Source organism: Pezoporus wallicus, unplaced genomic scaffold (assembly GCF_028554395.1).
Source record: "Pezoporus wallicus isolate ANWC-B61680 ecotype Strahan unplaced genomic scaffold, APGP_CSIRO_Pwel_v1 contig_4161, whole genome shotgun sequence".
NCBI lineage: Eukaryota > Metazoa > Chordata > Aves > Psittaciformes > Psittacidae > Pezoporus > Pezoporus wallicus.
In genome coordinates this window covers 1,142,682-1,162,888 of record NW_026639584.1, presented here as the reverse complement: position 1 = coordinate 1,162,888, position 20,207 = coordinate 1,142,682, and the positions used below count along the sequence as shown (strand labels likewise).

The window sequence follows — 20,207 nt, the reverse complement described above, 5'->3', positions numbered from 1 at the left end:
GAAAGTTATTCCACAGCAGTGAATACAGGGAGCAAAAGGGGAAGTCTCCGCCTCTGCTCTCTCTGTAGCACCATTCCTATTTGCTGGTTGTGTTGACACTGCACAACACAACTGGGCCTGGGTGGAGGAAAGGTTGGGAAACTGCTTCCAGGGCTGTGCTGCTCCAGCTGCAGAGCCAAGCCAGGGCAAAGCCAAACAATCCCCATCTCACCGTGTCTGAGATGAAAATAAGCATCCTCATCCCTTGTGATGTCCATCAAACCTCGTCCTGGGAATCAGAGCCCTTGTGAAAACTCCCCATTGAAATGGCTGCTGGAATTCTGGGATACAGTCTTACCTGTGCGTAGTCCAGGCAGGCTGATGTTTCTGTGCCGGGATCTGCACAAGGACCAGGCATGTGGGACAAGGGCTGAGCCACCCCTGCCCACAGCACAGGAAGCCTTGGGGGGCTTCCTGCAGAGCTTGCAGGGGAAATGACAAATTATGCCCGAGTTCATCATGGAAATCTTCACTTTGTGTAGTAAGTAAAGGCAGCACCTAAACTGGCAAAGGAAATGCAATCTGGTTGTGTTTCGACATGTCTTTTGTTTCTCTCTCTTCCCTGGCCAGGTTTCATTCTGAGATGCAGGGGTGCCTGTGTTGCATGTTCTGCAGCCGTAGCAATTTTGCTCCAGTTAAATTTGACAGGGTGAATTACTGTCATAAGCTTAGTAAACAGGTTGGTTGGTTGGTTTTTGTGGGTGGCTTTTTAGATCTTCAGAAATGCTCCCATTGCCTGTCGTTGGGATGTCATCAGCACGTAGAAAACTGGAGCATATGCTAATCCCCTGTTCTGTGTCATGAGACACAGATGATGCTTCCAGATGGGAAGTGGGAGGTAAGGCTCTGCTGCATCCCTCCCAGTAGTTACTGCTCAGGGGAAGGAGACTCACTCTGGGTTACACGGGCACCACTCCAGGCCCCATCAGTGACAGTGTACATCTCTCCTACCCTATGCCCTGTAACCTACAAACAGAACTGAAGCTGTCAGGGATTTTTCCACCTTTTGTGTTTTCACTCTTACCACCCCTTCACAGACAGAGGAATAAAGCAGAAGTAAGGAAGTGCAGAGTGAGCTGTAGCAGGAGACACGCTGCTGTTGGTTGGTGTAAAGAAACATGACTTCATTAAATCCTCTGGAAGTGGACACAGGCTTCCACAGAGCTGGTTTATCATAACACCTGTATCTTTGTATAATGCTCACTGCCAGCAGGGAGAGCACAGAGCTGAGCCAGAAGCCATTGTATCCTCCTGGTTTTCATTCTCTCCGTGTCTACATAATGGATGATTTTTATGTAACTTTGGCACTGGGTGCAGTCTCTCCCCTAGCTGTACTGGTGCTGCCTTCATGACCACTGCTGTGCTGGCATTGTCTGCACCGTGCTTCCGTGACCACAGAAAATGTCCAGATTGAACAGTGCTTAAGGTTCTTATTTTGTTTCTATGAAAGTGAACTAAAATCTGGATGGAGAAACGTAAACACACAGTCTTGTAACCATTTCTTTCCCAGTGTGCTGTATAACAGAACTGGTCGAAACTCCTGCACTCTAAAAGCAGAACTGAACTGTATTAACTGACACACTGCATAGTAAAGGGATGCTCTGGATACACTCAGCTCTGTGCACCGATATCCCCTTTTCTTGCCCATGAGTGCTTTGGTATGCCTTGTTTCTAGCTCTCTTGGGTACTTGCAGATCCCCCTGTCACTGTTTCAGTCTCTGATGTATTTATTATCTTCACAGCCATCCTCTGAAGGAGGAGAACGAGATTTTCCTTCTTTTGCTAAGAATTAGCAGAGTTGGGGAGGAATGGAGGCTGTGCAGCTCACTGCCTGTGGCAGCAGCTCTGCATTTACCTGAGTTGGTCTGCTCCAGCTGTCTTCACTAGGTAATGGTAGCACATGCTGCAGTGTTCTTTTCAGTTACCTGACAAGGCAACAGGGTCCCAGGAGGGCTTTTTACTACTCAAGCTCTCCAACCACTAGTCAGAATAAACAGAATTTGGCTTGCTTTTATTTTTTCAAAAGAAGGGCTTAGCAACTAGGATCAGGTAGAATAAAACTCATGCACCATGATTCTAGCGATGCCAGTCCCTGTGTGAAAAAGGGGTTCCTCAGCTCTTCATGAATCCTCTTAGACTTGAACTAAATGCCCATTTGTAAACTCATCTTTTCTTCCTCCAAGTTCTGCTTTAAACTACCTGGACTAATCCTTCTTCTTTCCCATCAGAACTGTGGTCTGACATTGTTCTGGGCAACTAGATGATCCCCTCTCTATCCCTGCATGATCACCTTATAGTGAGGAGCACTCGGCACTAGAAACATCTGAACATCGTATTCAGAGGAAGGACTAGAAGTGCAAAGCCTTGTTAGGAATTCAGATGTTGGACACATATTAGTGTATCTGGTTTTGAACAACAGCCTTTCTCCAGTGGGATTTCCTGAATTTGTGATGCTTGAATGTTCAGATGCTTTTAGTGGCTCTGTATGCTCAAAGATGTTCTCCTGGCCTGAAGCCCTGCTGCCCCATGGCACAGCACCAGATCCATACAACTAGTGGAGAAGGCAGAGTGGCCTCTGGACTGCAGTGAGCTGCCAGGAAGAAACTAACCTGAGCAGAACATTCCTGCTTTTTGGGTTGCTGCGGAACAACCAGGTTTGAAGTTGAGGTCCTAACCAGTTTGTGTGATGGAGAAGGCTCTGAATCTGAAGCTGAGATCTTACTCTCAGAGGTGCCAAGGTACAGGGACTAAAGATTTGCATAGTCATTCCCAATTTGTAACAGCATAAAAACCAAGAAGACTCAAATCCATCCAAGGATGATGTTGCCTTGCCTGTATTTGCAGGAAAGCTCTGACACACAGGGTACGCTTCCAACAGTGTAGTGAGGCAGGGCAGGCAGTACTGTGTGTGCAGCTCAAACTAACGATGGCTGAGTAACCATCTCCCCTTGGCAGCTACGGCAGTGTCATACTCACCATCCCGTCCTGTGGCAACACACACTGGCAGTGTGGCAGAAGGCTTTCTGGATGCTCGGGAAAAGGGGTGCATCTGATGCAGCATTCCAGGCAGGGAGCTGCACTGCAGCGTAGTGCACTGCCGTGGTGCCTGCTCCATGGGCAGCATAAGCCCCTGGAGTCTTGGGCCAGAAGCCAAGATTTGGTTCCACTCCCAGAAAAGTCAACGAAACCCATTTTAAGTGGAATGATTTCATCCAGTTCTGCATGCCGAGTGCCTTGCCAACATCACTGTTCATAGCATGAGTTATCCCAGGTACAAGCTAATGGGGTGCAGGGCTGCAGCATTTCTGTGCAGATTTGTGAAGCCCTGCGCTAAAAGATGCTGGATCTGTCATACATGGGCAGGATTCCACTTGGCTTTAGAGTCTAAAAGCACCTGGGAATTGTCTGAACCCTTTTTTCTTTAACAAGTCCCTTCCCATTCCCAACAGCAGCTAACCACCATCCCGTGCAGAAAGAAGAAAAGCTGCCACAAAATGGCAGCTCAAATGTGGTGACCTTGTCAGTGGCTTCAGACCTGGAGCTGTCACTAGTGTCTCATGTGGAAAGTATTAAGGGAGCAGCGACACAGGCTAGAAGAAAGGGCAGGAGCCACTGTATTGGGAATGTCAAACATCACACATGGTGCTGGCTCTGCAGGGCTTCTTTTCCCTGTGCCCTTCCCTTAAAATAGTCTTCCTTAAATCACTAAACTTTGCTTTTCCTTTCAGCTTCACAGAGAAGCCCAGCAAATACAGAAATAACCTCTGGAGATGTTCTGCAGATATTTCTGCTTCTTCAGTCTGTGTCTTTTCCTTCCAACCCAAAGGTAAGCAGGGTGTTTGTTTTGTTTCACAGGGAACAGCTGAATTATAGCTCACATAAGTAATGTGGGTCAAAAGCAAACTATGGTTCCAATTATCCAACCCATCCAAAGAAAGCTGAATGCTGTAATGGATGTAGTGTAGAAGAGACCAACCTGCATAGGCCCCCAAAACACAACAGACGCATTAACAGTGCAACCCCCGTTTCCTGCTCAGGACCACAGCAGCTTGCAGTTTGGGCTGGAAGTGTCTCCCACAGGGCTCCCAGCTGTGTTACTGCCATCCCTGGAACGATAAGTCCTAAATTTCTGCAATGGTTTATGTTTATACTGTGCACAAACCGGTTCAGTTCTGCTGTAAGGGCCTTTTTGGTCTAAAACTCACAGCAAAGCTCCCAGGACTAATAACCCAACTTGAAATGGAACAGAAGACACAAATCATCAAAGCTTTGAATAACTGCACAGCTAAGTTCTTACAGCCCCATGGTGCTGAGGTGCTGGGGAGAGGCACAGACACTGCCTTCCACCTCCTTTGGCCCTTCACAAAGCAACAGCAAACTCTTAACCATTCCCTTATTTTCACCAAGTGAGCACATGCCCCAGAGGGACACTGCAGCAGAGAACTTACCTTTTGCAGTCCCCCCCCAACCCTCGAGCTGCCTGTACAGATCCATCAACCTCCTAATGCCAGGTAACAGCACCATTGTCCATCCACCCAACATGAATTTTGACAGGGTCAGTGAGAGCTGAACCCTCTGTATGCACAACAGCTGTGGTGGCTCAGCCCTCCAGCCCACAAAGCTTTGCTGGTGTCTGTGAAGCTCTACCTTTCCTCTTCTGGTGTACTCGGAGGTTTTACTCCTGAGAGTAGCTGCAGGCACTCTGCCAGACACTAACATGAGGATGAAAGCTTCTTTAGGGGACTAGTGATGAGGGAGGAGGAGCTGTTGGTCTGTAACTTTTGTCTCAGGTTCTCAAAAGCAGACAGGAAAAAGAAATGCATTTTCCTTACACAGACTGCATGAGGGGAGGGAGAGATTGTGGGTTATTATTAAGACCTGTTATATATAGACCTTGCTTGATTTGTCTGGGGCATCTTAAGAACATCCTTAAGCTACCACGTGTGCAAACCTGTATCTGTCAGCTGAGGAAACTTGCCATTTTCCACCTCTTCAGAATGCTGGCTTTTCAGCCAAGACAAGCAATGAGCACAAGTGCTTGTGATTTCAGTGATCGACTTCCTTTTAATAAACATTGTATGCAGTTTGTTTGGCTGCTGGAGCACAAGCTGGTAACACAGCTGCAGCTGCACACCAGATGTGCCTGGCATGCCCAGCCACACGTAACTACGTATTTTTGTCCCCAGGAGGTGCTCCGTGGGCCACACGTCTGACACAGCATCCCTCCCTGGATTTGAGAACCTCACCACCGGATACAACAAGTACCTCCGGCCCTACTTTGGTGGTACGTTGGCGCTGAGCATTTGACCAATTGAAGAACAGTCTGTAAGGCTTGTGTGGAGGGGAGAGTGTGCATTCAGCTTTCTTTAGGATGCCCCAGTTTAAAAGATCATGTTTCTTTTAAGCCAGCCAGTAGCCAGGGATGCCCTCCTCTCTGCACATCCACTGATGTGCTGAAGAGATTGTGCATGCATGTGTGGGACATGAGTATGTCCCCATCTATGAGGTTAAGAACAGGGAATTGATAAGCCTCAATACTTCTGTGAAAGACCTGACAAGTAGCTAAATTCAGCTCTAACTGTATATGCTTTTGTTTAGAGTCTGACCCTTGTGATTTTCTGCTTTATTCTGGTTCATGTGTATCTCGTGGGTATACTTAGCGAATGTATGCATTTAGTGGACTGTGGCAATAGAGGAGTAAAGCAATTCTCCTTGCCAGAAATACTGACTCTTGACACATGATTTTACTTCACACTGAGACACAAAGTAAACCTGCTTTAAGCCCTCATAAAACTGTAGGGAGCACCTGAAGGACAGTCAGCTAGATAGGAGCTTACCTGAAGCTAACCTGAGGAGCCTACATGAGGCTATTCCACTTTGGGTGTCAGGTTTCCCACTCTCCAGGTAAATGCTGTGAGGAAGGAGTTTCTCAGAATGATGCTCGCCACCTGACAAGTACTGATTAAAGTTTAAAGAACAGTTACAATTTTTTTTTTTACTTAATTTTACTTTTTTTGCCAGAACCCATTAATGAAATTCCACTCAATAAAAAACTTCCCCATGTGCTTTCACCAGGACTTAGATGTTTCCCATTGTACTTCCTGCAGACTGGCAGACTGTAGACTTCTGCTACTGGCAACTTTGAGCTTCTTCCGTTTTCTGACTGGGGACAATACAGAATTTACCATCTTGTTTTGCCTAGAACGTCTGATCACATGCAGGATGGAAAAGCTCCTCCAGATCATGTCACATCACTATACAGATGCTTCTGAACTGCATAACAGCGGTTAACTTGCATCTACACCAGCCTACACCTACCAGTACTATAAATGCTAAACAGTAGTCAGGACTGTGGTTTGACCTCCTCCAGAGACCCTGAGTCCTCATAGATCTACCCCGGTCATTAATTTGAGTGGGCTTCAAGTGTGAATATCTAAATATCTGAAAACAAGGCCAGGTTGGGCACAGGGGCTTGGAGCAAGCTGCTCTAGTGGAAGGTGTCCCTGCCCATGGCAGGGGGTTAGAACTGGATGAGCTTTAAGGTCCCTTCCAACACAAACCATTCTTTGACTCTCTTAAGATGGAAGACACGAACGACAGCTCCTGTAAAAAATACCCACCATCTGGAAATGAAATTACATTTTGGATTTTTAAATAGTTTGATTAAAAATTAAAAATCAATTAAAAAAAAAACCACAAACAAAAGCCCCACAAAACTACCTGGAAGCAGATTTAGAAGTTGCATCCTTTGGGCTTTCCTAAATGGTGTTCAGATTATCAAAAGGAGTTTCAGCACGTCCCACGAGGGAGGGCCTTGCCGTGGTGTCACCTCGGCAGCGAGGGATGTCTTGGAAAGCGCCATTCCTACTCAGCGCCCCGACTTCAGCCCGGATTAGACAAACCCGAGAGAGCCCAAGGGAAAGGCTTTGTCCTGCTGCTGTGATGCTCTGCTGCAGGATCCGGAGAGCTCTCCCCAGCGCCGGCAATTCCTGGGCAGGAGCTGCCCTCCTGTGGTGGGTTTTACCGGTCGGCGATGGAACAGGGAACTACCGGGGCTCGGGCTGGGCGCTGAAAACTTGCTTTCAAATAGACCTGTTAATACAGTAACCAAAAAGAGACAGAGGCTGCTGCATTTCTGCGCTTTAACCCGGTGCATGGCCTCGGGAATCACTGACTTTCTCTGCCTGTTTGTGTTCCCCCTCTGAGAAACAGGGCTGTGATCACTGCGTGGTTGTGAGGTCTCCCAGAGCCCTGTGTGACAAACAGCACGGTTGACCGTTCTTGCCACTGTGTGGGTTTTGTGGCTGGGTGACAAGGGACGGACTGGCCCTGGCTGACTGCCCTGTGGCTAATGCTTATCTAAAGTGGCCTTTCAGTGCCCTGGAACTGCTGCTCTTCCCAGCTGGTGCTCGTGGGTATTTGTTCTCTGCTCCCATCACCAAACACAGGACTCCAGCTCCCCAACAGAGACAACTTCATTTTGGATCACAATGTCATTTGTGAGTCTAATGCTTTGGAGCTGTGCCTCTATGGGCTTCTGCAGTGTTAGGGATAGCATGTGATGCTGGAGGGGTGCCATGCTGCACACAACCCTGGGTGGTTTCATTGTGCCTTGCACTCTGCTTTAGCTTTTCTTTCCCTCCACAGGAGAGCCTGTTCAAGTTGCAATGAGTCTGGACATTGCAAGTATTTCCAGTATATCTGAGAGTGACATGGTAAGTGAAAGAAATCTTATTCTATAAGAGTAGTATCTGCCCAAGAAACTTGTCATATATTCCTGTGTGCTCAGCCCAGAAACTGTCATATTCAAGCTGCTTTGCTTTTCTGTGTCTGTTGATCACTTTCAGAAGTGTGATGAGGACACAGCTCATTTATGGCTGCAGACTGCAAAGGTAACAAAGTAATGTGGGCTTCTAAGTAAATATAGATGGCTTCAAAGGTCCTACTGGGCAAAACCTCAGCACCTCCTGGAAACTGGGCCTCTTGGAAACTGCAAAAGTCACTCCTGTGGGACATTTTGTGTCCTTTACCTTTCCTCTGTGCAGGAGCTCTCTGTGCAGGGTAGGCCTCTGTTGGATGTGCTCCTGCTGACTGAAGACACAGACAGGGTTTCTTCTCAGGGAGGAGAAATGAGGTTTTGAGCTGTGACACATGCTGAGCTCAAAGGTCTGGTGATCCCAAGAGAAAAAAAAAACCACAGTTTCCAATATACAGAAAACATTTTCCCAGCAGTGCTGAGTGTGATTTCTTCCACTTCTGGTAACAGCTGGATTTCAAATACTGATTGCTGAAAATTCCTGTTTCGGGTTCACCAAAACTATGGGCAACTTAGGTAAATGCAGTAAATAGTTTCACATAAAAGTTCAATCAGGAACAATGTCAAAACTTAATACCAGCACTTTCATGAACACTACTGGCTTGTTTCTTATCCTCTCCCCCAGCAAATTAAACAAGTTCACTAAATAAAATATTGTTCATTTTGGGGATGGGGGGAACCAGCAGAATCAATTATTCACATACCTCTAACCTGAGTAAAGGGCCTTGTAAAGCAGCTCCTGTTCTGGAGCTTTTGTTCTCAATGGTCCATCTAAATTGCTCTTGCCGCATGGAAAACACTACAGAAGCTTACTCTGTGCCTCAATAAAAGCTGGAAAATCAACCAAGAGTCTTCACTTGAGTCACTGTTAGAATTCACTGTACTGGCAGCCATAACAGTGCGTTATTTGACATGGTTTTTCCTCTGTCACAGGCAGTAAAGTTTTAAAAGTTGCAAGAGCTAAAGCTGATACCAGGTATTTACTCAGACCTTTTCTCTTACAGCATTTTACAAATAACAGATCAAATTAAACAGGACTGCTTCATCCTCCACAGACTGGCAGCATTATCTGTGGTGAAACATAGTGACCTCACACTGTTAGCACCATCGCCAGCATCAGTCTGCCTGTGACAAGATGTTTGGAAAATGAAAGGCATTAACTGGCTGCATTTACTTTGTCAACAAGGAAGGAAGTGAAATAGGGCATCAATGCCATGGGTCTGTCCAGCAGCTCAGTAAAGAATTCTCTTTAGAGCCAAGTACTGTGATTATTCTTTTATGACAGGGCACTGTAAAAATGCTCCAGTCACTGCATGTAGGTTTTGGCAGACTGACCTCAAGTTAATCCTAATGCTCTTAGATACAAAACTCCAATTAAAAAAGATGCTACAAATTTGGGGGGGTTATTTGTTTGGGCTTGTTAAGACCTCAGTGAAATAACACATTGGATTTGATTACCTTTTGTTCTCCAAAGTGCTGATGTCTTTCATGATCACGTTTATAGTACGTGTGTAATCTTCCAGCTCTAGACAACAAGTGATTATTAATGTCAATGACTTGCTGAATGTGTCCACTTCCTATCTATTTTCTTACCTGCAAAATGGACACCAAAATATCAGTTACAGTAACAGCTCATTAGAAAAAGTATATGAGTATGATCTTTAGATCTCAAACGCTACCTTAGAGTGTAAGTATGTGAGAAATGTGATACAGGAAATAAAACTATGATGAAAACCCACCAATCAGATTTACTGCATGTATTTGAAGCTGAGCTTGGATAGGTTAAATTTGTGCTCTGCCACTTGTCACACACAGAGGCACCATGCAGATGTGCTGGACATGCATCCTCACAGCTTTTCCTCTCTGTAATCACAGGATTACACAGCTACCATCTATCTGCGGCAGCGCTGGACAGACCCCCGCTTGGTCTTTCACGGCAACAAGAGCTTCACGTTGGATGCTCGGCTGGTGGAATTGCTCTGGGTACCAGACACCTACATTGTGGAGTCCAAAAAGTCCTTCCTGCACGATGTCACCGTGGGGAACCGCCTCATAAGATTGTTCTCTAATGGCACTATCTTGTATGCCTTAAGGTAAAGCCACCTTTGCTTTGCTGCTGCTGATGGGTCAGGATAGATTTCTAGAATTACACTGGACAGAAGCAGATACCAGCTATCTCCGGTAATGAGCTTGGGATCAACAAGCCAACTGTGACAATACTCTTCTGATCTGTTACCCCCTCTTTGGGCCACGTGGAAACGCCAGTCAAGGCTCAGGATTCCCCACCATGGTACGTGCTGTGTCCTGAGCACAGTGCCTGCTCACAAAGCTCACATGTTGAGGTGTTACCCTAAAGAAGTCCAGTCAAATCAGATGGAGGCAGGACAGGAATGGAAGGAGGGTATCATAACAGTGAAAGTTTAACAGGCAGTGGGAAACTCTTTACCCAGTGCATGTAGCCATGATTTCTTCTTTTTAGCAGAAAGTGTACTTGTAAATATACTGCAGAGCTGTGTTCTGTAATTGTGTTAGGAAATCATGCAGTGTTATGTCTTCTCAGCTCATGGTAACTGTGTCCCAGTTACCTTAACTGCAAAGTAAAACTCATTTACAACCCACATTCAAGCAAGCCGGAGTATGTGTGCAGTCATTTACTGTGCCTCAGGTAACAAGCAGTGACTTATTATGAGATGCAAACTAGCACTGGAAAACACGTAAATCTACACTAAATCTCCCACCATAGCAAAGCAAAATTCCTCCTTTGGTTACATTTTCACCAGTGGGCTGCAGAGAACACATCATCCTATGGAGGGTTCTCCCGCACTATATCAATCCACTCATTACATAAGTCAAAATTATCTAAATGACAGGGCATTTAAAACCAGAGCAGAGTCTTTGTGGTCTATATTGCTATAAAAACCAGCTATTTCATTACATGGTTTTATTGCAACTTTCAGAGTTCCTTCTTTTCCTACAGGATCACTACAACTGTTGCTTGTAACATGGACCTGTCAAAATACCCCATGGACACGCAGACCTGCAGACTGCAGCTAGAAAGCTGTAAGTGTAGCATTCTAGAAAAATCATTCATTTATTCATATGTCACTATGCAACTTGAGTATATGGATTGATCCCAGTGGCTTTCTGGAGTAGACTCTTATTCCCGCAAACATTAATGTCCGAAAGAAAACAACTTTGCTTCATCGTTCTTCATCTGTGGTGTAATCCAGAGTTCAGATTATCACTGCAATTTATATAAAAAGATATTAAAGTGTAGATCGCTCAATTCTGTTCAACAGAAAGGATGAAGTAACAACAGAGCATCTGCCAAATTTGGTCCATTTTGCCCAAACAGCTTCTTCAAAACTAACTGGTGAGGTAAGTGCACGGGACAGAGTACAGCAAGGCACCATCTTTGCCTTTCCCAAACCTCCACTGCAACAACACAGTGTGAAGGGTGGCTCTTACCAGAATATGAGTTGAACAAACTCTCCAACACATGAACAGAAACTAAGGCAAACCCAACGTCATGGGATGTGCTTCTCCCTGAAGCCTGCCTGCTGCAGCAACACAGGTGATGGGACTCTGGTTAAACACAAGGAGTCTCAGCCTTGGAAGCCTTAAAAAAAAAAAAAAAAAAAAGGAATAATTAGTGAGTTCTGCTCTCCATTAAATTAAAAGTTAATTCTCAGGAAAGCTTGCTGGGAAGGACTCCAGGACAAGCTGGGCCACTCCAGGGCTTGTAGCCAGGAGCTCAGCAAGAGTAGTGCTGCTTTTCCATATCTGTACAGCTCCGGAACAAGCAAGCAACCATCTCCCACTTCATGTCACAAAAATCTCAGTAGTGAAAAGGCCAGATTTTAACTTCTGGGGTTGCAGCACGAAGCACCTAGGGAAGCACATATTACTTTCACATTAAAATCCTATTAGTTCACCATAGTTAACTTTATTACAAAGAATAGCTCCTGAAAAAACAATGATTGGCCTCTTCTGCTAAAGCACGACATGTTTGTGACTGTTTGAAAAGTGATTGGGTCCTACATCATGCTCAGTTGTGGTATAATTCCAATGAAATTACATGCACATTGCCCACTGGAGATTTCATTAGGATAAGTGCCCAGAAATAATGCTATTTAAACACACACCAGATGAATTAACAACGATCTATCATTTATTATAAAATTTTCCTGAGTAACCACAATGTATAAAACTGCTTAGAAACTTTCCAAAGTCACATGCTGAGGATTCTACACTGGGATTCATACCCTGGACACGTCATTTAGGAGTTCATCACACTCAAGCGCTGATAATTTTATCTAATAAGAAAACACAATTAGATAAAAACAGAGCTGCAACTGCATCTTATTCCTTCTACCAGGCCAAAGAGGTTATTATCAGAATCCAAGCATCCCTGCTCATCTTCTCAAAGCAGAGCACTTAATAAAAGAATCCAATTGGTGAGATCCTAAATGGAATGATATTTTTGAAGCGAATGGCAGCTCCATACAAGCTTTATTCCTCAGTCCAACCTGAGGTCACGTAATGCCATCACTTACATTCCTGGAGACGATTATTTAGCTGCCATATATGGAGTTTACTGATAACTGCTTCAATTGTTGATCTCGTGTGTCCCTCCATTTTGAGGCAGGAATTCAGCCTTACCTAAATGTCAGATGCATTTATTTGCCTTCTGTAACTTACAGCTTTTAGGGATAGGAGGAATGGTTTGTAGAAAAGCTGCCTTCATGAAGAAGTCTCATGGGCAGTGCATACCGAGGCATTGAGCCTGGTTCAGAACCACACAGCAGCCTCAGCTCCAAGCTCTTGACTACCTGAAAATGCCTCTTCTGCTATTTTTAAGCATTTGAATAGATAGTTCAGTGAAATGTGCCCTTGCCAGTTGGTAAGGAGCTCAGGGGGATCTGTATCCTCTGTTTTCTTACCACTGGGTTTCTCCTCCTCTCCTGACTGAAGAGACTATATTCAAGGGGTTATCACTGCATGTATTATCTATCCTACTGCATGTTACCAAACTGTGGATGACAGGAATGTGTTATTTTCTAAAATGCTAAAATACTTTAAAGTACAAATACCCCATGTAAACAACTGAAATAGGTTCTCTGTTGCCTTGCATGTTATGCATCATTCCCAGTGTCTGAACCCGCAGATTGAAAGTACAGCAATGAAAGAACAGCCAACCTCTACCCATGGTCCAACACAGTCAACAGGGTCTTTGTCCAGCCTGGATTGTGTTTCTGTTCTCACTCAGGGGACAGGGCAGGGCAGTAGCTGGGCTTTTCCTGGCTAAATCACAGTAATATGGGTCTTTATGTTCTCCTCAGGGGGATATGATGAAAACGACGTCATCTTCACGTGGCTGAGAGGAAACGATTCTGTCCATGGCATAGAAAAGTTGCGTCTCTCTCAGTACACGGTGGAACGTTACTACACCCTCGTCTCAAAGACCCAGCAGGAAACAGGTATATCAGTGAAAGAGAAAAGCAAGAAAAGCTCTCAGGTTATTTCTCCTCACAGCTCCCTTCCCTTCTCTGGGCTTGAACATGTGAAGTCTTTAGCAAATCTTAATCTCACAAAAAGAGATGGGCAGAAACATGCTGAAATCCAATTAGTTGCAATCAGGATGTTGCGTAAGACGGAAGTCCATGGAAAGATGGGGATTTTGATATACTATATTCACTTGATAGATTTGGAATTATCTTCTTTTATCTCCACTTCTTTCCTTATCCACCAAAAAAACCTGTCCCCTCCTACCAGGTGCGCAGAGATCCATGTTCACAGTAACTGGGAGTAAAAGTAACTGTTAAAATATACTTTTGCTTGTAAATTACAATTCTGTCCTGATGAAATAAGATCCCTTTGTACATCAGAATTCAATGTCTTTTTCATTATCAGTGTAAATACTCTTCTCTCCAATCACAGCCACTATGAATAGGGGCAAGACTTCCTCAGAATGACCAGGTTCTAAACATAAGTGTTTTGTTGTTTACTGTAGTGTACACAGCCCACAGACAACACAGGGTTTGTTTCTATGTTTCAAAGGGAACTATTGTTTCAAGAGCAGAAATATCTCCTGAAAATGCCAGTAACCCAGCTGAAAAATGGAGTTTAAACAAGTGACTGATTTTTTTTGAGCACAAAGAGACATGGGTATCAAAGATAACAAATAATGCATGCAGGGGTCTAATTCCCTCTGATGATAAGGTATCGGATGCTATTGGATGTAAGCCAGAGCCTGTTGGAATGGAGATAAAAATCTTGTGTTATTTCTCAGCCACCAGATAAGACTGAACTTTGCAATGTCCCTCCACAGTGGAGAAAATGTGTTGTGCTGAGTATAAGAGCAGATAAAAACATCATCCATCCTCTCCTCTGAGTTAAGACACTGGTACAAAATGTTTCCACTGTGGATTAAGTTCAGGAGCCCCCTTGCAAGCCACATATTGTTTTAGATGTCTCTTGCCAAACAATGCTGTGTGCATGTGTCCTCTTGTCTAGGGTATGTTAGATAAGTAAAACTTCTGAGGCAAGAAGTCAAGCTGTGTAAGAAATGCATCTCCCCTGATTTCAGTGCAGCTCTGCTGATGTACATCAGCTGAAGGCTGGTGCTAGGCTATCCCAGCATCAGTCCAAGTGTCCTTGGGACCTCATGTTCAGAGTTTCTTCCTTTCATGAACAGGCAGTTACCCACGACTGATCCTGCAGTTTGAGCTGAGGAGAAATGTCCTTTACTTCATTTTGGAGACCTATGTGCCCTCCACTCTGCTCGTCATGTTGTCCTGGGTTTCTTTTTGGATCACATTAGATTCAGTGCCTGCAAGGACTTGCATTGGTGAGTTATTGCCCAAGGGCGGGCAAGGGAGCCTCTGAGGGCTGGGTAGATGGTTGTTTTTTTGAGTTCTCTTCTCAGTGATAAACGGTCTGTTCACTCTCTCTTTTACTTGCGGTAGAGCTGGGTTAGCAGTATGGAGGATGTGCTGTGGCCAGCACATTTGCCCACCTGCAGAGCTGGGTATGGCTGAGGCTCCCAGCAGATGCACAGCAGGAAGTAGAGCACATGTTATTTGGGATGTGCTTTGGGCAGGGAGGGGAGGATTTTTTTACTGAAAGCAAGAAAAATAAGAGCCAAATGCACATTGGAGCCAAGGTGTCAAAGGCAGGAAGAGACTGAGTGGAGCTAGTAGCTAGCACTACAAAAGCTTTTAAACTGATGGATGATTTGGATTTGGTAAGTGATGTGCTCTATCTGGCAAGCAATAGAGAGTGACAACATTTGAAGAAGGATAGGCCAAGCCTTTTCCAAAGTGACCCCAAAAGATCTCTTCTGCTTTCCAAGGAGTAACAACGGTGCTTTCCATGACAACTCTGATGATTGGGTCACGAAGTTCACTTTCAAAAACCAACTGTTTCATTAAGGCCATTGATGTTTACCTCGGCATCTGCTTCAGCTTCATCTTTGGTGCCCTTGTGGAATATGCAGTGGCTCACTACAGCTCATCACAAAAGTGTGCAGCTAAAACACCTCAAGAGGTAAAGCTTGATCTACCTTAAATAAGCCCAGTTATCTTGGATCTTTCTAAGATTACTCCTCCATTAACCCTTCTTCCTCCCTTCCCAGAAGACAGTACCAAACATCAGTCCCACAGTGTTCTGGGGGTGGGGGTATGAGAATGAATTGTTCAAAGTGCTCTGCTTCATCGTGAGAAATCAAGTAGTATGGCTATAGTCCAGTGGTCAAGGGTCCAAATCCTGTCAGAGGAAAAAGGGGTTTCCCACCTTGATGCTGAGTTCCCCAGCCATTAAGTTACTGCACAGACATGAAGAGATGGATGTCTTGTAGGAGATGGATGTTGGGGTGCTTAGTGACATAGAGTGAGACTTGTTCAGAGATCTCAAAAATACCTCTAGAAATACCATGGTGGAAACACAGGCATCTCTGGGACTTCAGACACTCCTAAAAACAGGCAGCAGCTGAAAGGCACCTCTGAATGTTTGGATGAACACATATGAAGCTGTGGTTTTATCTTTACCTGTATGGTCTCCTTTTTGATTAAAGCACTTCTCTGCAGGAGAAGACAAGTCCTAAAATTAACTGCATACTCTTTCTTCCTAGGGGCCTTCAAATGAACTCACTAAAGACATGGCAGAGGTCAACATTGCTAACATCCTCACCAGCTACAGACGGAAAATCAGCTTTACAAGCATTGAGATTTCCAGTGATAATGTTAACTGCAATGACTTGACCATGAAAACTCATGAGAAAATCAAACGTGTCTTGAGAAACAAACTGCACAGGATTATTGGTTATTTTACAATTCAGAACCCCAGCAATGTAGACCACTACTCCAAATTGCTTTTCCCTTTGTTCTTCATGCTGGCCAATGTGTTTTATTGGGCTTACTACCTATATTTTTAGTAGAAATTAGTGGCTTTATTCTCCTACTTCAGTAGGAGAGGAATCTTGCCAGGTATCTAACCTGGTATCTACCCTCAGTGAATCCAATGTGCACAAACTGCTGTGTTGTGCTTCCTGAGGTACAGAAAGAGTATGAGGTATGCAAGGTGCAAAGCCTTGGTGCTTCAGCATTAGCAATGTTGACACTGGACAACTGCTTGTTCAGCTGAGTGGCTGTATTGGGCTCTTCTGCTCATACCTGCTCTTCATTCCAGCATCCAGCCTCTCACCTGGCTGAAGATGGGTGTGCAGGACTGCATGAGGCAGGCCGCAGAACACTATAGGTGGCAAAATTATCTTTGTGTACTCTGAGGCAGGATGGAACCTTGTAATTTAGCTCTCCAAGAGGATGTAGGATTATAGCTGTTATTCTTTGTTTGCCAGAGATAACAGAGCAACTGTGATTGCAGTCTCAATAGCTCCTCTGTTCAACGGGACCAAAGGCAGCAGTAGTGTGCCCTGCGCAGGCTCCATGCATTCTGCTTCCTTGTCCTGGGGTAATGTAGTGCCAGATCAGGGGGTTTGGTGTGGCTGGCATCGGCGCAGTGGTATGCCTCATTGTTTTCAACACCTGTTTGACTCCTTGAGGTGACCCTCACTTGCTGCAGTTATCCATTCCTGAGATACAGAGGGTGGTTTTGTTTGTAGAGCTGCATTTTTTCAGAGATTCAGGAACACCAAATAGAAGCACATCTCTTGCACTGTTGTGGTGCAGTTGAACAGATTCTACCACAAATCCTTGTGTCTTCCTCGCAAATTCTTTCTCATCCTGCAGAGTGCCTCCTTCAGCTTCCAGTGCCAGAAGCAGCTCTTGTTCCTTGCTAGCCATATGCAAGAGTGGCCAGTATGTCGTCCCCTCCTTTATGTGGCTGTGCAGCTGTGGCAAGTCAGCAGTGCTACTGGGTGAAAATCTGTGTTGGGCTGACCTACAATGATCTAAATCAGCCTTTCACTCACTATTTTAGGCTGAAACAGTGTCAGGCTTCTGCAGAAATCCAGCTGGGCTCTGGGAACTGCTGGTCAGGTTTGGTTATCCTGCGATTAGCAGGACTGAGAGCTTTGTTTTAAAAATAAGTATGGGGCAAGCACACATATTTGAAAACCAAATGCCATTTAGGGCTGCTGGTAGTCTTTATTTCCCAACTTTAAAATGGACATTCTATGGCAGATTTCCCCCTCTTCCCCTCCTTTTGGTCTATGCAGCCTTCATAACTTTGAGGGTGAATTCTTGCAGTCCTATTAGGGAAACCTGTCATTGCCTGCAGTAGCCAGCATTCAGCAGGAGTTCTGACTGAGCAGGTAGCTTATGTTACAGTATCATGCACACAGTTGTTTGCTTAGGGTAAGAGTCTCTTACTAGAGGTTCCTACAGAAGCTGGGAAAAGCACATGAAACTATGGATTTTTTGCTTTAATAACTTTTTATTGAACCACTTCTCCACACTCTATTGTGACGGATCTAAACCACATATTCATAAATCACAGCTTTTACAAAGAGCAGCACAAGAAGTCAAAGGGGAGCAGACTGACAATGGCAAGTGAATAAACACAAACTCCAATAATGAAACATTGTCTTGTATGTACTGGCATTTAAAGCCCATCCCATAAAATGTAATCAAGTGAATGTGTGTGATATGAACACAAACCCCTAGACAGATCCTCTATTAAAAACAAAACCAAAATCATTACCTCTTTCTGTATCAATTTCTGTCTTTAAAACCCAACTAAAATGTCCTAATGTGTTCTACACCAGCTGCCAAATACTGTTGACAGGAATTTCTTTGTATGTTATAGTAGACTGCCACTCTCAAGGCCTGCTTTCATCAGATGCTGCTTCCCTTACAACTTTCTGCTCTGAAGTTGCTCAGGACATATTTTAAGTTACACCTCTGTGTAGCAAAATGATTTTTATTGATCCAGTCTAGCAAACAGGATGTTGTCTTGAAAAGTGTCAGCTCTGTCTGTTCTCATTTCTCGCTTATTTTGGTTACTTCAAGAAGGAAGGAGGGGAGGGACAGAAGGTAGTAGGAGAAGGAGGGTTTTTTTTTAATGCCTTGTGAGAGTATTCTTAAAGAGCTGCTGGCTTGACCAAGGGAAACATCTTACTTGAGAAACTCTCAAAAACTAGAAAATATGGACTTCAGAATGGGTTACAACTTACACAGGGGAAGTTTAAATTGGATATAAGGAGGAAGTTCTTTCCTGTAAGGGTGGTGAGGCACTGGAATGGGTTGCCCAGGGAAGTTGTGAATGCTCCATCCCCGGCGGTGTTCAAGTCCAGGCTGGACAAAGCCTTGGGTGAGATGGTTTAGTGTGAGGTGTCCCTGCCCATGGCAGGGGGTTGGAACTGGATGATCTTGAGGTCCTTTCCAACCCTAACTATTCTGTAATTCTATGATTTGCTCCTACATGCAATTTTTCTCTCACTGATGGACTTCAATACACCTCACACATGACCGTCTCCATATATAGTCCTACTGCAACACAAGATATTTACTCCAACATCAGTTGGGATGCACACAAACTGGTCCTGAGGCCATTTCAGTGGTCAAACTGATGCTCAGTAAAGACCAGATATAGAGAGTAAGAGACAAAGGAAGGCACCTAGGCTCTGTCCTGCTGCAGGTGCATCAGGCATGGCAGGGGAGGCAAAATTAACGTTTGCTAATATATCCTAGAGTGAAGCAAGTCAGCTGCACTGATGTCCTGGAGCAGCCTGGGGTTGTTACCGGTGTTGCTGTCATCCCATGTGGGATGCAGGAGGAGGGTAGTGACAGATGAGCGTTGTGAGCCCAGATGTGTTATTCAGAGCAAGGAGGATGATGCACTGCACAATCTCAAGTCTTTCCCATCTCAGGTGTTGTCTAACACAAGCTAGAAACAGCACTGAATTCAAGATTAGACTTTCATATCCCCATAGGTGTAGAGTGCAGAGTAGTTTCCACATCGCTGGTGTGCAAAGACAAGCCCTAAAATGTTGGCAGACACCAACTGAAAATAAGCATTTCCCACAACGGACCAGTATGTAACACAAACCGCAAGTGAGAACAAAGTCACAGGCAAGCACTGAACACAGCTCTGTTGCTTAAGGGCTAAGCCTTGCACAGTCTCCACAGGGAACAGGATGGGTTCTGAGTAGCAGCCCAACCTCTGAAAGAGCCGCCAGGCTGATGGCTCCTGAGGTGGGAGCTCTTTTGCCTGCCACTGACATCTGCCCTATAGCTCTGAGGAACTTGGCACCACAAATCTGTGTGAGCCGCAGGACAGAACTACCCCAGTGTTCACTATTCCACCATGGCCCCAGTTTGTTTGTGCTCCTGGCAAAATGTGAATGTATGGAGGAAAAGACCGACCTGCTTTTTGAGCAAATTCTGCTTGAGTGATGATCTGGTCTGCTGTCTTATGTGTACTTCCTAAAGGTGCAGCTTCTGGAATCTTTGTCTCTTGTTAAGAACGTTTGCACTTTAAGGCTTTGTGGACAAATGCTTGTAAATATGTGTTAGCATAGGAAAGCAGAATGGATAGTGAGCCAGCCAACAGGAGGAACTTGAGGAGCTCTCAAGAGATGCAAATGCTTGTATCTGGTGCAACCCAGAGGAATACAAAGTCTCGTAACATGCTGCAGAGAGTCACCCTAGCTAGCACTGGGACCAAAAGCAGTCTAGCCACAGCAGCATGAAACATTTTTGGGATTCATTTAATCCTGTTTAAAGTATAAAGGCACAGCACTACAGAGGAGAGTTAAAATAGGCTAACATAGCCTATTTGCAGCCCTCTTCTAGAGCTAATATATATATGCCTAAGCCTGTAGCAGTGAGTGACAGAGAAATACCGCCACCTTTTAGTACATCCCAACATCCCCTTGCTTCTTTCAATGCTC

General features: G+C 44.8%; 1 protein-coding gene across 1 annotated transcript; it reads left to right on the top strand.

The window, feature by feature from the left end:
* Window positions 1–3,616: 3,616 nt before the first annotated feature.
* Window positions 3,617–16,769, top strand: GABRP (gamma-aminobutyric acid type A receptor subunit pi). The gene is made up of 9 exons (XM_057415131.1): window positions 3,617–3,865; window positions 5,226–5,323; window positions 7,687–7,754; window positions 9,731–9,948; window positions 10,833–10,915; window positions 13,198–13,335; window positions 14,553–14,705; window positions 15,210–15,403; window positions 15,987–16,769. Exons 1-9 carry the CDS (start codon window positions 3,810–3,812, stop codon window positions 16,287–16,289), a joined length of 1,311 nt encoding a protein of 436 aa, XP_057271114.1. The 5' UTR covers window positions 3,617–3,809; the 3' UTR covers window positions 16,290–16,769.
* Window positions 16,770–20,207: the final 3,438 nt, after the last annotated feature.